Source organism: Mobula hypostoma, chromosome 11 (genome assembly GCF_963921235.1).
Source record: "Mobula hypostoma chromosome 11, sMobHyp1.1, whole genome shotgun sequence".
NCBI lineage: Eukaryota > Metazoa > Chordata > Chondrichthyes > Myliobatiformes > Myliobatidae > Mobula > Mobula hypostoma.
The window spans coordinates 112393315-112410052 of NC_086107.1; the positions used below are offsets into that span (position 1 = coordinate 112393315).

Below are 16738 nucleotides of genomic sequence, written 5' to 3' on the forward strand. Positions count from 1 at the left end.
CTTTCATTCCTCTGCCTCGATCACATCTGAAACATCGGAACCCTGGAATATTAAGCTGCCAGTCCTGCCCCTCCTGTAGCCAAGTTTCACTAATTGCTATAACGTCATAATTCCACGTGTCAATCCACGCCCTCAACTCATCTGTCTTCCCCGCAATACTCCTAGCATTGAAATATATACACCTCAGGAGATTTTTACCACCACTCACAACCTTTCTATCAGCGGATTGCTTAAACTTTCAATATCATTTATTTTCACCCCAGCCACACTGTCAGCTCTGGCACTCTGGTTCCCATCCCTCTGCAAATCTAGTTTAAAGCCTCCCCAATAGCACTAACCAACCTCCCTGAAAGGATATTGGTCCCCCTGTGGTTCAAGTGTAACCCGTCTCTCTTGTACAGGTCCCACCTGCCCCAGAAGAGATCCCAATGATCCTGAAAACTGAAACCCTGCCCCCTACACCAGTTCCTCAGCCACTTGTTCCTCCTCCAGAGCATCCTATTCTTACCCTCACTGGCACGTAGCACAGGTAGCAATCCTGAGATTACCACCCTTGAGGTCCTGCTTTTCAACTTCTTACCAAGCTCTCTATACACACTCTTTAGGACCTCTTCATTCTTCCTTATTCAATATTTCAGGCCAAGATCCTTCACCAGGACTGGAAAGGAAGGGGACAGAGGCCAGAAGAAGAAGGTGAGGGGAGAGGAAGGAGTATGAGCTGGCGGGTGATAAGTGAAATAATGAGATAATTCTCCGGGGACATGGATCATTCAGAATGATGAAGGGGACATAACTGTTCCTGAATCATTGATGATGGGTTCTCATTCTCCTCTAACTTCTCCATGATGGTAATGAGAAGATGGCATGTTCTTGATCGTGATACTGCTTAGGGATGGGTGCCATCTTGAGACACCACCTCTTAAAGATGTTTTCCGTATTGAGGTTGACAATATCACATTTATCTACATTATACTACATCTGCAATGTATTGACACCCTTGAGTCACCCTGAAGCCTTTTTGCATTCTCCTCACAACTCACAATGCCACCCAGTTTTGTCATCGTTAAAGACAGAAATAAGATATTTAGATTATTCATCCATATTGACACACACTCAGTGGCCACTTTATTAGGTACACCCTACACCTGCTCATTAATGCAAATATCGAATCAGCCAATCACCTGGCAGCAACTCAATGTATAAAAACATGCAGACATGGTCAAGAGGTTCAATTGTTCAGACCAAACATCAGAATGGGGAAGAAATGTGATCTAAGTGATTTTGATCATGGAATGATTGTTGGTGCCAGATGGGGTGGTTTGAGTATCTCAGAAACTGCTGATCTCCTGGGATTTTCATCTGCAACGGTCTCTAGAGCTTACAGAGAATGGTGCGACAAACAGAATAAAATTCCAGTGAGCGGCAGTTCTGTGGGTGAAAAAACCTTGTTGATGAGAGAGGTCACAGGAGAATGGTCAGACTGGTTCAAGCTGACAGGAAGGTGACAGTAACTCAAATAACCACACGTTACAACAGTGGTGTGAAGAAGAGCATCTCTGAATGAACAACACGTCGAACCTTGAATTGAATGGGCTACAGCAGCAGAAGACCACAGACGTACACTCAGTAGCTACTTTATTAGGTATAGGAGGTACCTATTAAAGTGGCCACAGAGTTTGTATACTTTGAATAGCAGGGGGCTCAAGGGCTGATCCTTGTGGGTTCCCACGAGTGCCTGCCTGATATGGTTATTCGTGACTATCATCAAACCTACAATCCACGGGCAGGATACTCTCTCTAATCCCATGTGTTGTAGTTTTACATATTTATGAGTAACTTTATCGAAAGACTCTTAAAATTATATCCACTAACTAATCTACAGGTTACATCCTTGAAAAAATAAAGTTCCCACCAGAATCAGAATTAGATTTATAATCACTGACATGAAATTTTGCAGTTTTGCAGCAGCAGTACAGCGCAAAGACATAAATTTGCAATAAATTGCAAAATAAATAAAGGACTGAGAGAGGTAGCGTTCATTGGCTGATGGATCACTCAAAAATCAGATAGCAGAGCGGAAGGTGTCTCTGAGTAGCTGAGTGTGGATCTTCAGATTCCTGGTACTCCTCCCTGATGGTAGCAACGGGATGAGGTTGAGGCTGAGAGGGAAATGGATCGGCCAGGATGAAATGGTGGACAGAACTGATGGGCCAAATGGCCTAATTCTGCTCCTATATCTCATGGACTTATAGTCTTAAAACTCCTCTTTGAGCCAAAACTCTTCCAAAATTCTTTTCAATCATTAACTTTAGAATACCTTTTCTCCCCCACAGAACATGAAATTATGTGGTAGTGGAGGAGAGGATTGGTTAAGAACCAAAGAGAAACAAGGAGGAAAGATATACTTGTATATTAATTGTGCTGCAGAACGCCAAAGAAGAGTATTTCAAATATATGCACTGTTATAAACACAAAAGATTCTGCGGATGCTGGAAATCCAGACCAAAACACGGAAAATACTGGAGGAACTCAGCAGGTCAGGCAGCATCTATGGAAATGAATAAGTGGTTGGCGTTTCAGCCAAGACCCTTCATCAGGAGATTTGAGAGTCAAATAGGTTTATAAAAAATATCAGTGGATAGTCTGTCTCCAGTGATGGAGACAGAGAGATCAAGAAAGGGGAGAGAGGTGTCCAAGATGGATCAAATAAATTTGAGGGCAGGGAGGAAATTGCAGGTCAGCATGGGTGCATGAAGAAGCACCAATGCATTTGTTAATGTAGCGCAGAAAGAGTTGGGGCTTGGAACATGGATTGTTCCACACAGCTGACAAAGAGACAGGCATAACTGGGGCCCATGAGTGTTTCCATGGGAACACCTTGGGTTTGGAAGAAATGGGAGGCGCCGAAAGAGAAATTGTTGAGGGTGAGGACCATTTCCACCAAATGGAGAAAGGTAATGGTGGTGACGAGCAGGTTCAGTCTGTCTAGAAAGAAGTGAAGAACTTTAAGGCCTTCCTGATAGGGGAATAGAAGTGCATCCACTGATGAAGTGTGTATTCACTGTTATCATAACAATTACTTTGTACAAAACTTGAACTACTTACGTAAGCAAATATTGTTTTCAGTAAACTGAGGATGGTTGATGTTCTCGTTGCCATTTGCGTGATTTGTTTTTTTTGTGCGTTGAGGAGGTTGATGTTTTTCTTTTGAATGGCTTTCATGGTTTTCTTTCTTCCGTGTCTGTCTGGAGGAGAAGAAACTCAGAGTTGTATACTGCCTAGGATGAACAAAAAAATGTGCAGAAGATGGAGAATAATTTTGGAAAAAATAAATTGTAGTAATATGCTTATCCTGGAAGATAGATTAGTTGCTGGGCAAAAGTAACATAAATTACATAAGCACTTTCTGTAATGCTTTAAAACATTTAAATCATGTCTGTTGAGACCATTACCTCAGTAATTTTCACTTATTATCTAATGAAAGTCTTCCGACATTCTACAGTACATAGCTCTAGACCAGGGATTAGTTTGGTTTACCGGGTCTGCTGGGAAAACAGATGATTTCTGCTCTGGGACTACCTGGACACATGGGGTGGTGGGAGGGGTTGGGTAGGTAATCTACAATCTAGTTTGTCACCTGAAACACTTGAAAGTTTCTACAAATGTACCATGGAGAACATTCTGACTGGCTGCCTCACTGTCTAGTATGGGGGGGGGTGTCTACTGGACAGGATCGTAGGAAGCTGCAGAAAGTTGTAAAATTAGTCATGGGCACTAGTCTCCATAGTATCCAAAAAACCTTTAAGGAGTTTATATATAGGCATCCGTTAGTCTTGTGAGACCATGGATTTGCGCCTTGGAAGGTTTCCAGGGCGCAGGCCTGGGCAAGGTTGTATGGAAGACCAGCAGTTGCCCATGTTGCAAGTCTCCCCTCTCCACGCCACCAATGTTGTCCAAGGGAAGGGCATTAGGACCCATACAGCTTGGCACCGGTGTCGTCGCAGAGCAATGTGTGGTTAAGTGCCTTGCTCAAGGACACAACACGTTGCCTCAGCCAAGTTTCAAACTAGTGAACTTCAGATCACTAGACGAACGCCTTAACCACTTGGCCATGCACCAACACCTTTAAGGAGTACAGCCTCAGAAAAGTGGTTTTCATCATCATGTCCTCTAATCATTGCTACCATCAGGAAGGAGGTGCAGAAGCCTGAAGGCACACACTCAGCGATTCAGGAACAGCTTCTTCCCCTCTGCTATCCATTTTCTGAATGGACATTGAAACCATGAACACTACCTCACTACTTTTTTTACAGTTCTGTTTTTGCACTACTTAACTTAACTATTCAGTATACATATATATACGAACTGTCATTCAGTTTCTTTTCTATATTTATCATGGTGGCATAGCGGCATCAGCGTCGGACTTCGGGACGAAAGGTCCCGAGTTCGAATCCAGCCGGCTCCCCTGCACACTTTCCATCCATGCTGAGTTACGAGCTGGTGATCTCTTTGGAAACTCACCTGGCAGAAGGCAGTGGCAAACCACTACTGTAACTTGCCTCGTACGCGGTTCCCCACTATGTCAGAGAGGCGTGGAGGGAAATCGTCCGCTAACCGGAGAAACACCAGAGACGACGTACCTTTCCTTTCCTATTGCGTTGTACCGCTGCTGCTAAGTTAACAAATTTCACAACATGCACTGGTGATATTAAACCTGATTCTGATTATGATTTGCTGCAAAATCTCAATATAGGTGGCCATCGATTTTGCTGTTGTTTAAGGGTTAAAAATGGAGTCTACACATTCTACCCTTGGAATGGGTGGGTTATCTCTGGGTCCTTAAGCTTCTTTCCACTGTCCAAAGGTGAATAGGTTAGTAGGTTAATTGGCCATTGAAAGTTGTAAAGATGTAAATAAGGTTGAAAGAGTAGAGAGAACATTTACAAGGATGTTGCCGGGTCTGGAGGACCTGAGGAAAGATAGAATAGGTTAGGACTTTATTCCTTGGAATGTAGAAGATTGAGAGGAGAATTGATAGAGATATACAAAATTATGAAGGGTATAGATAGAGTAAATGCAAACAGGCTTTTTCCACTGAGGTTGGGTTGGACTTCTATTCTAGGTCATAGGTTAAGGGCGAAAGGTGAAAATTTTGAGGAGAGCATGATGGGAGACTTCTTCATTCAGAGGGTCATGAGAGTGTGGATTGGGCTGCCAGCGCACGTGGATGGGAGCTCGATTTCAATGTTTAAGAGAAGTTTGGATAGGTACACGGATGGTAGGGGTATGGTCCCAGTGCAGGCTGATGGGAGTAGGCAGGTTAAATGGCTCGGCATGGACAGGATGGGTTAAAAGGCCTGTTTCTGTGCTGTTCTTCTCTATCACTCTCTGTCCCAATATTAATAATGGTAATAATAATGGCTCCGTCTGTCTGAGTAGACAATGGATGCACCCGGTTCCGGGGTGCAGACCTGGGCGATGAATATGGAGATCCTGGGCTGCCCAGACATCAAGATCCCCCTCTCGGCCTCGCGGATGTGGTCCAAAGGAATGTGAAACAGTACATTTGGCATCAGCTTGGCTGCAGGAGCGGCCGGGAGGTGACGTGATTAGGGGCTCCACTCCGGATTTGTGTTAAGGGGTTAATAACCTTTTTCTAGTATGTGAATTCAAAGTCTATAATCACTTATCTGCGACTAATGTACACTGTGTGATTGAAATGTGTGGGTAAAAATCTATGTCTGTGCTTCCTTGTTCTAAGAATCATCACATGTCTGCGCTTGGAAAGTCTGATATACTGTCCTTTCTTTTTAAATCTTTTTATTGAGTAAGTATACAAAAAAGGTAAGCCATATAAACATTAATACAATGTTAAAGTATAATAAAATTCCAAAAGATAACAATACCAAAAAGAAAATACTACAAACAATGTAATTTAAGCATAAGAAACCAAGATAACATAATAGTATACTAGATTTTATATATTGGAAAGTCTGATATACTGTCCTGAGAACCAACACTTAGAAAATGTATACCTCTTAAGGACATATCGTCCAGCTTCGTTATTCTGTAGAATTGTAGTTTAGGTTCCTCCTTACAGCTTTGAGTGCTTCTTGTCATGTATGTTTGGGGTATAAATAAGAGTGTACTCTATTGTTAAGCAGAGTTCCAAGATCCCGCTTTTAGGTGCTTGGGCTCTCCATGATATCATGTAAATAAAATCCTTCAGTCTGAAACAACTCTCTGAGTCGGCCTGATCTATTCTGTCTGCTGCTCCTTAGATTTATCTGCAACAGCGATGAATATGGAGATCCTGGGCTGCCCAGACATCAAGATCCCCCTCTCGGCCTTGCAGGTGTGGTCCAAAGGAATGCAAAGCAGTACATTTGGCATCAGCTTGGCTGCAGGAGCGGCCGGGAGGTGACGTGATACGTCATCCAACCGCCTTAGGGGCTCCACTCCGGACTTGTGTGGGGTTTACTCCTCAGCCTTCTCTTCTCCCGAAGATACCCACAAGGCAGTGGGATATATGTCCCAATATTAGGCTTTCTTTAAATCGGGGTTTGCTGGATGATGTGGCTTGAAGGGCTGGAAGGGCCAATTCCACGCTGTAGGTGAAAATAAATAAATAAAATACAATAAAGCTATAAATTCAGGAAGAAACTGCAGAGATCTCCCCTGTTCTGATTGGAAATTGTGTCCATGGGAACTTCTACGTCCATCCAAGACAGAGGAGCACTGATTCCAACACTTTGGCTGAAAGATGCCACCTTTGAGAGTGCTGATCTGCGGAGAAAGTTTGTAACATTGACTTGTACAGTGGCTTAAACAAATCAATCGTGAGCTCTACCTCACAGTTTTTGCCTCTTTTTGCACAACTTATTAATAGCTGGGGCAACAAGACTTTTGCACATGTAAGGGGGTTTCATCTTTTATGTTACTATGTAGGCTAATTAAAATGGCTTCTTTGTTATGTTATACTTGGGAATAGAAACATAGAAACATAGAAACATAGAATGCTTCTTTGTTATGTTAAACGCTGAGAAAGTTTTGCGTTAGCAGCTTGTTGTGGGTTAGGGGGTGATAAGAGGATGTTATGAATCAATTGCGATAGTTGTTATGTTTTTGGTGTATCTGGAAGATTTGTATGCGCGGGGTTTTGAGGCAGAAGGCGGGAGAGAAAGACAGAGCATGGACCAGGGGCTGTGATGTCCGCTAATGGGGTCGGACCCCGAGGAAGGCGTTCGGCGAGGAGAGGAGACGGAGACGGACTTGTGTGGAGCGTCTGGTCGACCACCGTTGTTGGTCCCAGGCGGCCGGTCGAGGTGGTCCGAGGGGTCTCGGCGTGAAGAAGAAGGGTCCTGAGCTCCAATTGTTTTGTGCACGAAGAGATTGTACTTTGATAAGTGTGGCACCTTTTATTTTCCTTTTATATTTTATTCTCTATTAATTATATAGTTTCAGTAATATCTATAAACTGTAAATCATTTAATCATATCTGGTGTATTGTCTGTTACTTGGGCGGGGTGGGGTACATCACACAGCATCCACACAAACTAATTACCCAGTTTGGCGGGGCCAAGGGCTGTTTCCCTAGACAACAGCGAGCCAAGCGACCCTGAGGGTGGCCAGGGGGGCTACACACACTACTGTATTTGTCAACATGGAGCAGAGAGCGAGTTGGTAAATCTGGCAGGAGCAAAGGATATTGGGAATGGCGAGGGTGGAGTGCTGAGAGAGGGGTGTGGGACAGGTGGCAGGGAAGGAGTGCCGGTGGGAGGAAACCAGAGAACCCGGAGGAAACCCCAGACAGTTCGGGGAGAACATACGGACTCCTTACAGCCCGTGGCGGGAATTGAATCCTGGTTAGCGTTGTGCTAACCACTATGCTATCATGCTCTGGAATCCATGCTCACCCGTTCATTTCTCCCCCTCCCTCCTTTTACCCTCCATGTTCCTTTCTCTACCTCTCTTCCTCTTCTTTCCTTCTCTCTCTGTCTGCACCTCACTGCCTCAGAAAAGACCCCCACCCACTTTAGACGTTCTCTCTTCTCCCCTCTCCCATCGGGCAGAAGATACAAAAGCCTGGATTCACATAACAACAGGCTCATGGACAGCTACTACCCGCTGTTATCAGACCCATATAACCATATAACCATATAACAATTACAGCACGGAAACAGGCCATCTCGGCCCTTCTAGTCCATGCTGAATGCTTACTCTCACCTAGTCCCATCTACCTGCACTCAGCCCATAACCCTCCATTCCTTTCCTGTCCATATACCTATCCAATTTTTTTAAATGACAAAATCGAACCTGCCTCTGCCTTTACCTCAATAAAAACAGGGTTGTCGTGGTGGGAGAATTTAATTCCCCCAATATTCATTGGTGAGGGGTTTAGATGGGGTGGAGTTTGTTAAGTGTATTCAGGAAGGTTTCCTGACACAATATGTAAACAGGCCTACAAGGAGGCTGTACTTGGGAAATGAACTCATAAGACTTTTGCACGGTACTGTAGTAATTTTATGTATTGCACTGCAAAAAAAGACATATTTCATGACATATATGAGTGATGATAAACCTGATTCTGATGTGGCTCTCTATTGTGGACTGGGAGTGGGAAGGGGGCAGGGAGAGGGGAATCATGGTTGGGAAAAGGGGAAGGAAGAGGGGAGGGAGCAGGAAGCACCAGAGAGACATTCTGTAATGATCAATAAACCAATTTACGTTGAACTTTACGTGGGACTGCCTTAGGGACTCCAGCTCTGGATTTTGCTTCGGAGTTTAGTCAGGAAGCCTTCCCCATGAGTGGATACAGCCGCAAGGCAACAGAGGTTTGAGATCAGAGTTTTCCTTCTCCGAGATGAGCTGCCAACCACAGCTGATGAGCCCTATCTGCCTGAAACAATTGGTTTTAAGGGACCAGTAACCCACCTTTGCCCTTCTCCTGTCAGTAGAAACGGTTCCTCCAGGCTTAGTAGCTAAGCCACACATGAAGGCCAGGAATCGGACTTGGTTGTCAGAGGCTATCTGAGACGCACACCATTGGGAGCATTTAGTTGGTAGTGGGAGCTTATCCCCATTACTACCCAGGCTATGACAACCTTAAGTAACCTAAAGATCTTTACGTTTGTTTATAACTCAGATTCTAAAGGTGACCAAGCTACGTTTGGGTATACCGACCTTCAGCTTTCCTTGAAACACAGGCTATTAGTTCCAGAAATAGGCCCACACTGATTTAGATTCTTCAAGTTCTGATTTATATTGTGGCTGGTTTGCAGTCGGTTATCATGTTCAGGCTTTCTCTCGCACTGACACGTTCGGCTGGGCACTTCCCACAGCTCTGCATTTCACAGCGTTTCTACATTTCGTTTGTGTCTTCTCTCATTAGCTCATCGTCATGGAAATAAAACCAGAAAATACCCAGTTCCAGTCTTTGTTTCTCTCTCCACAGAGGCTGCCTGACCTATCGACTATTTCCCACATGTTGTTTGCCTTTATTTCAGATTTTGGATACTCCCTCACCAACGCCCACGATATGCCCTCTTCTCATTACCACCGTCAGGGAGGAGGTACAGGAGCCGAAAAGCACACACTCAGTGTTTTAGGAACAGCTTCTTCCCTTCCACCATCAGATTTCTGAACGGTCCATGAACTCTACCTCACAGTTTTTGCCTCTTTTTGCACAACTTACTAATAGCTGGGGCACCTAAAACTTTTGCACACTACTGTATTTGTCAACGTGGAGCAGAGGGCGAGTTGGTAAATCTGGCGGGAGCAAAGGATATTGGGAATGGTGAGGGTGGAGTGCTGTGGGAGGGGTGAGGGACAGGTGGCAGAGAAGGAGTGCCAGGGGCAGGGGGTGGTGTGGGTGCAGACACCCCCAGCCCTGAGACACCGGGCAAGGTAATTTGATTCCAAACAATTGGTTTATTGGTCATTACAGAATGTCCCTCTGGTGCTTCCCGCTCCCTCCCCTCTCCCTTCCCCTTTTCCCAACCGTGATTCCTCTCTCCCTGTCCCCTTCCCACTCTCTGTCCACAATAGAGACCCATATCAGAATTAAAGTTTATCATCACTCACATATGTCATGAAATATGTCTTTTTTGCAGCGGCAGAACAGTGCAATACATAAAATTACTACAGTACCATGCAAAAGTCTTATGGGTCTGATAGCAGCGGGTAGTAGCTGTCCATGAGCCTGTTGTTACGTGAATCCAGGCTTTTGTATCTTCTGCCCGAGGGGAGAGGGGAGAAGAGAGAACGTCTAAGGTGGGTGGGAGGGTCTTTGATTATACTGACTGCTTTTCTGAGGCGGCGAGGTGCAGACAGAGAGAGAAAGAGAGAAGAGGAAGAGAGGTAGAGAAAGGAACACGAAAGGGGTAAAAGGAGGGAGGGGGAGAAATGAATGGGTGAGCATGAATTCCAGAGCATGGTAGCATAGTGGTTAGCACAATGCTAACCGGGATTCAATTCCCGCCGCGGCCTGTAAGGAGTTCGTATGTTCTCCCCGAACTGTGTGGGTTTCCTCCGGGTGCTCCGGTTTCCTCCCACAGTCTAAAGACGTAGCAGACGGTGGGTGAATTGGTCATTGTAAATTGTCCCGTGATTAGGCTAGGGTTAAATCGGGGGATTATTAGGCAGAACAGCTCAAAAGGCTGGAAGGCCTACTCTGTGCTGCGTCTCAATAAAAAAGCGCAGGTCATCCAGTCAGAAAGGTGGAGGTGGGGGGGGGCAGAAAATAAAAGGGTGAACACAGGATGTTCAGTTGGGAAAGGTGGGGGGGGTCATTTTCCTTGCTGGCAGTTTTGCACTTGGAGTCAAGGGTTTAAAGCGAGCAGATGGAGCGTTGTATTTTGACAGGAAAGCCCAAAGGGCAGGATGCTGAGCTGATCTGGCGATCTGCTACAGCTGCAGTCTTCGAGGCACGGCAACGTCCACAGGCGACCTGAGTAATGATGTTGTAATGATCCCGGCAGCTGTGTGGCATTTCAATGAGGCAGTGTCTCCGCGTTGCTGCAGTGCTGCTGCACTACATGACTGCACCAGTACTGTCGTCAAGGTGTGCTTCGCTGCAGATCATCCTCATGTTCCTCAGACAGTACCTGGAAATAAGTCTAGAGCACTTTATAAATCTGCAAGGACCTTTACCCAAGTCAGCCAGTCAAGGACAGAAAATTATTTATCAAGTACTTTGGAAGACTGTAAGGGCCTTTATGAGTATCCTGGGGGCCTTTGCTGCAAGATGTGTTTACAAGCCTTTCTACGGACCACAGGTTAGACCGACCTGCTGGTATTTATTTAAACATAAGATTTCAATCGATAGTTTAGCCAGCCAATTGAAAGCTCGGAGGAGCACCATGTGACTGCAGCAGATTTTGTGTCCAGCACCAAACCGTCCAATCAGAATAGGAGAAGTATGTCATGTGATTAGCTCAGTAATAACCATGCCGACGGTTCAAAAGCTGGACAATAATTCACTCAAAACGAGAGGAGCAAAACACACAGAAAATGTTTCAGTCCATTTATTTCTTAATCTTTGATTGTTTTATTCTGCTGCGGCATGGAGTTAATGCACTCTGGGCCTCCCTCACTCCATGCTTTATTCAACTCTCATCCTAAACTTTGCTGGATGTGCCCCAGTCTGTGCCAGGTTCCATTCACCCATCAGCCCTGTACTCGCTGACGCAGCATAACCTGTGACTAACTAATGCCTCAATGTTAAAATTATCATCCTTGTTTCCAGATCTTTCCACACTTCCTCCCTACTTCTGTACCTCCACCAGCCCTCTGTGATGTCTGCAACCCCCACCGCTAGTCCTCTCCATCATGGATTTCCATTGGCTGTGAAAACCCCTCTCTGCACATCTATCCCTCTCTTTCCAACTTTATGTTTCCCATCCTTACACCCTGTCATGTGCTTCAGTACCAAAGTTAGCCTGATGACGTCTTATGTTACTGTAGACAAGGTTAGCCTAGTGTATCTTGTGCCAACCGTACTTTCACCTAAGCAAGAGGTTTCTGAGAGAGAAAGGGGTTAGGGTGAGGGATGGGGTGTGTGTGTGTGTGTGTGTGTGTGTAAAAGAGTGAGAAATACTAATCTCTCTTTCCATCAACCTATCTCTTTCTGCTTATCTCTGTCTCTGTCTCTCTATCTCTTTCTCTCTCTGTCTTTCTCTCTGTCTGTGTGTCAGTCTGTCAGTCTGTCAGTCTCTCTCTCTCTCTTTGTCTGTCTCTCTGTCACTCTGTCTATCTCTCTCACTCTCTCTGTTTCTGTCTCCCTCACTCTCTCTCTCTGTCAGTCTCCCTTTCTGTCTCTCTCTCTCTTTGTCATTCTGTGTGTTTCTCTCTCTCTGCCTCTGAAATTTCTCTCTCTCTCTCTCTCTCTCTGTCAGTCTCCCTCTCTGTCTCTCTCTCTCTGTCATTCTGCCTGTTTCTCTCTCTCTGTCTGTCTCTGTCTCTCCCTCCCAATAAAGCAGCATCCATTATCGAGGACCCCCGCATCCAGGCCATGCTCTCTTCTCACAGCTGCCACTGGGGTGGAGGTACAGGAGACTTGCAGCTAAAAGTACTTAATTGGCTTTGAAGTACTTTGGGATGTTCTAAGACTTCTTAAAAAATGGTCCCATAAAAATGCAGGGGTTGCTGGAGGTAATTATCTCACCTCGGAGTCTGTGGGTTTAAATCCCACTCCAAGGACTCGATGTTAAAAATCTGGCCGGATGCCACCAACATACTGAAGCTCGTGGAGGCTTGCTGGGTGCAGATTGACCTCCGTGTTTCATGCATCATTTTGTCAGTAGCTGCACGTCAAAGATACTTTGACAGGACAGCCTGGGCATGTAGACACTATGCAGTACAGAGTAAATATATGGTCTTTGTTCAATCTACAACAGGCTTCCAAGAGGATTGGGAGTCAGTCCTTTCATTGCGGCTTCTTAAAGGGGAATTGAGCACATCTGCACATTTATACTGCCAAAAGACAGCAGCATCCATTGTCAAGGCTGCTGTCACCGGGAAGGAGGGACAGGAGTCTTAGGTCCCACACTGCCAGTTTCAGGAACAGTTGTTATCTTTCAACCATCAGGCTCCTGAACCGGTGTCGATAACTTCACTCGCCTCAACTCTGAACTGATTCCACAACCTAAGGAACACACACAGTAGCCTGATAAAGGGTCTCAGCCCAAAACTTCGACTGTTCCTCCAGCATTTTGTGTGTGTTGCTTGGATTTCCAGCATCCGCTGATTTTCTCGTGTTTGTGACTCCACAACCAATGGACTCACATTCAAGGACTCTACAACTCACATTCTCAATATTATTTATTATTTATTTGGAGGGTTTTTAAAAAATATTTACACAGTTTGTCTTGTTTTGCACATTGGTTGTTTGTCTATCTTTGTGTGTAGTTTTTCATTAATTCTATTGTGTTTCCTTGTATTTACTAAGCATGCCCACAACAAAATGAATCTCAGAGTTGGAAATGGTGACAGATATGCACTTTCAAAGTTCCAAGTAAATCTATTACCGATGGTCATACATGCCACCATTTACAACCCTGCGCTGCATTTTCTTGTGGGCATACTCAATAAATCCATACAATAATGACTAATATAGCATTAAAGAAAGGCCACACCAACTGGGCATTAAAACAGATTATTATCTGAATGGTGGCCGATTAGGAAAAGGGGAGGTGCAACGAGACCTGGGTGTCATTATACACCAGTCATTGAAAGTGGGCATGCAGGTACAGCAGGCGGTGAAAAAGGCGAATGGTATGCTGGCATTTATAGCAAGAGGATTCGAGTACAGGAGCAGGGAGGTACTACTGCAGTTGTACAAGGCCTTGGTGAGACCACACCTGGAGTATTGTGTGCAGTTTTGGTCCCCTAATCTGAGGAAAGACATCCTTGCCATAGAGGGAGTACAAAGAAGGTTCACCAGATTGATTCCTGGGATGGCAGGACTTTCATATGATGAAAGACTGGATGAACTAGGCTTATACTCGTTGGATTTTAGAAGATTGAGGGGGGATCTGATTGAAATGTATGAAATCCTAAAGGGATTGGACAGGCTAGATGCAGGAAGATTGTTCCCGATGTTGGGGAAGTCCAGAACGAGGGATCACAGTTTGAGGATAAAGGGGAAGCCTTTTAGGAACGAGATTAGGAAAAACTTCTTCACACAGAGAGTGGTGAATCTGTGGAATTCTCTGCCACAGGAAACAGTTGAGGCCAGTTCATTGGCTATATTTAAGAGGGAGTTAGATATGGCCCTTGTGGCTAAAAGGATCAGGGGGTATGGAGAGAAGGCAGGTACAGGGTTCTGAGTTGGATGATCAGCCATGATCATACTGAATGGCGGTGCAGGCTCGAAGGGCCAAATGGCCTACTCCTGCACCTATTTTCTATGTTTCTATGTTTCTAAACCAGTGTGAAGAAGAGAACAAACTGTGCAAATATACAGTAAAAAGAAAGAAATAATAATAATAAATAAATAAACAATAAATCTCGAGAACATAAGATGAAGGGTCCTTGAAAGTGACTCCATAGGTTATGGGAACACTTCAATGATGGGATGAGTGAAGTTAGTGAAGTTCAGGAGCCTCTGGTTCAAGATCCTGATGGTTGGATGGGAGTAACAGTTGCTGAACCTGGTGGTGCGAATCCTGAGGCTCCTGTACCTTCTACTTGATGGCAGCAGCGAGAAGAGAGCATGGCCTGGGTGGTGGGGATCTCTGATGGTGGATGCTGCTTTCCTGAAACAGCGTTTTGTGGAGACGTGCTCAGTGGTGGGGAGGGCTTTACCCATGATGGACTGGGTCTGATCCACAAATTTTTTTGTAGGATTTTTCATTCAAGTGCATCGGCATTTCCATACCAGTCCCTGATGCTGCCAGTCAATATATTATGGAAGTCTGTCAGAGTTTTAGATGTCATGCAAACTCCAAAGGAAGTAGAGGCTGTGCTGTGCTTTTTTTTTTGTAATTGCACTCACATCCTGGGCCCAGAACAGCTCCTCTAAAATAATAAGGAATTTAAAGTTACTGACCCTCTCCATTTCTGATCCTCCAGTGAGGACAGGCTGATGAATCTCTGGTTTCTGCTTTCTGAAGTCCATGATCAGCTCCTTGGTCTTGCTGACATTGAGTGAGAAGCTGTCGTTGTGGCACCACTGAGCCAGATTTTCCATCTCCCTCGTATATGCTGATGTGTCACCACCTTTAATTCGGCCTACAGCAGTGGTGTCTTAGCAAACTTGAAGTTGGCGTTGGAGCTCTGCTTAGCCTCGCAGTCATAACTGCGCAGCGAGCGGAGCGGGGCCCTGTGGGGCACCTGTGCTGATGGAGATCATGGAGGGGACGTTGTTGCCAATCCGAATTGACCGGTGTCCGCAAGCAAGAAGATCAAGGATCCACCTGCGCAAGGAGGTCTTGAGACCAAGGTTTTGGAGTTTATTAATTTGTTTTGACGGGATGATGGTGCTGAATGCGGAGCTGTAGTCAATGAGGAGCATCTTGGCGTGTGCGTCTTTGCTCTCCAGTTGTCTCAGAGTTGAGTGAAGAGCCAATGAAGTGTCAGCTGCTGTTGACCTGTTGCTCCAGCGGGCAAATTGGAACGGATCCAAGTCGCTTCTCAGGCAGGAGTTGCTATGTCTCATCACCAACCTCTCAAAACACTTCATCACTGTGGATGCAAGTGCCACTGGATGATAGCCATGAACTTATTTTGAACTTTGAGTTTCTGGATCAGGTGTGGGAGTGGGTGTCACTTCCAGGGTGTTTGATGGAAGTGGGAGACCTTTGAATTCTCTCACAGTCCCTCTTGACTGAGAAGTGCAGTGCTGAAAACCATCAGCAGCTAAAGCAAAACCGAAGCCATGTGATCAGTGAGAAAAGGAACAGTTCCAATGTGTACTTTTGGTTTTGTTTTTAGATTCATTTATTTATCACATGTGCATTGAAACAATCAGTGAAATGCATCATTTGCGTTAACAACCATCACAACTTAAGGATGTGCTGGGGGCAGCCCGGAATTGTCTCCAAAGAAGCCCGTGTCAACATAGTATACCCACCATGTTCAGCAGAATTACGCAAGCAATAACAATGGAACAACAGCAAACCTAACCCTATTCCTCCCTTCCTCTTCCCCATCTCTCTCTCTCTCTCTCACACACACACACACACACACACACCTCCAGCCCCAGGACAGGCCATCTTCGGCCTCGGGCCTCTAGCAGACTCGGGCTCACAGACATTGCGCTTTCACTACTCCCAGAGTTCTGGCCCATCGGGCCTCAACTTCTGGACTTCCGATCGACCTTAGGTTTTGACCCAGGACTCGCCAGTGACACCAGATAAGGACCCTGCATAAGGAACCCGAATTCCAGACTCTCCGATGACTAGCACCCCGAACACTAAACCTCAAACATGGGTCTCCGCCGGGCTCACTGTCGCTTGTGCCACCAGCCTGCACAGAACTCCGAACCCGGAACCCACGATGACTCACTGACCAAAGAATACCACCAGCCCTCGTCCTCGCTGGTCTGCCAGCCCAGCCTCCCTCCACGGATGCCCTTCGCCACACGTCCACATCGCTGGACCTCAAACACAGAGCAGAGGCTTAGACTTTGGGCACATCTCTAAATGCCTCACATCCCTATCCCTAATCTCTAATCTGACCAATAACTCTCCTCTCTGTCCCCAAATCTACTCCTATGGACTGAGAAAAAACAACTGTT

General features: G+C 45.5%; 1 protein-coding gene across 1 annotated transcript in view; it reads right to left on the bottom strand.

Moving 5' to 3' along the window:
- Positions 1–3231: 3231 nt before the first annotated feature.
- The window catches only part of LOC134354123 (potassium voltage-gated channel subfamily C member 1-like), a 232180-nt gene continuing 218673 nt past the window's right edge, over positions 3232–16738 (bottom strand). Inside the window, exon 5 of the mRNA XM_063062912.1 lies at positions 3232–3278. Within this exon, the coding sequence (XP_062918982.1) occupies positions 3262–3278 (17 nt within the window). The 3' untranslated portion in view covers positions 3232–3261. The remainder of the gene's footprint in view (positions 3279–16738) is intronic.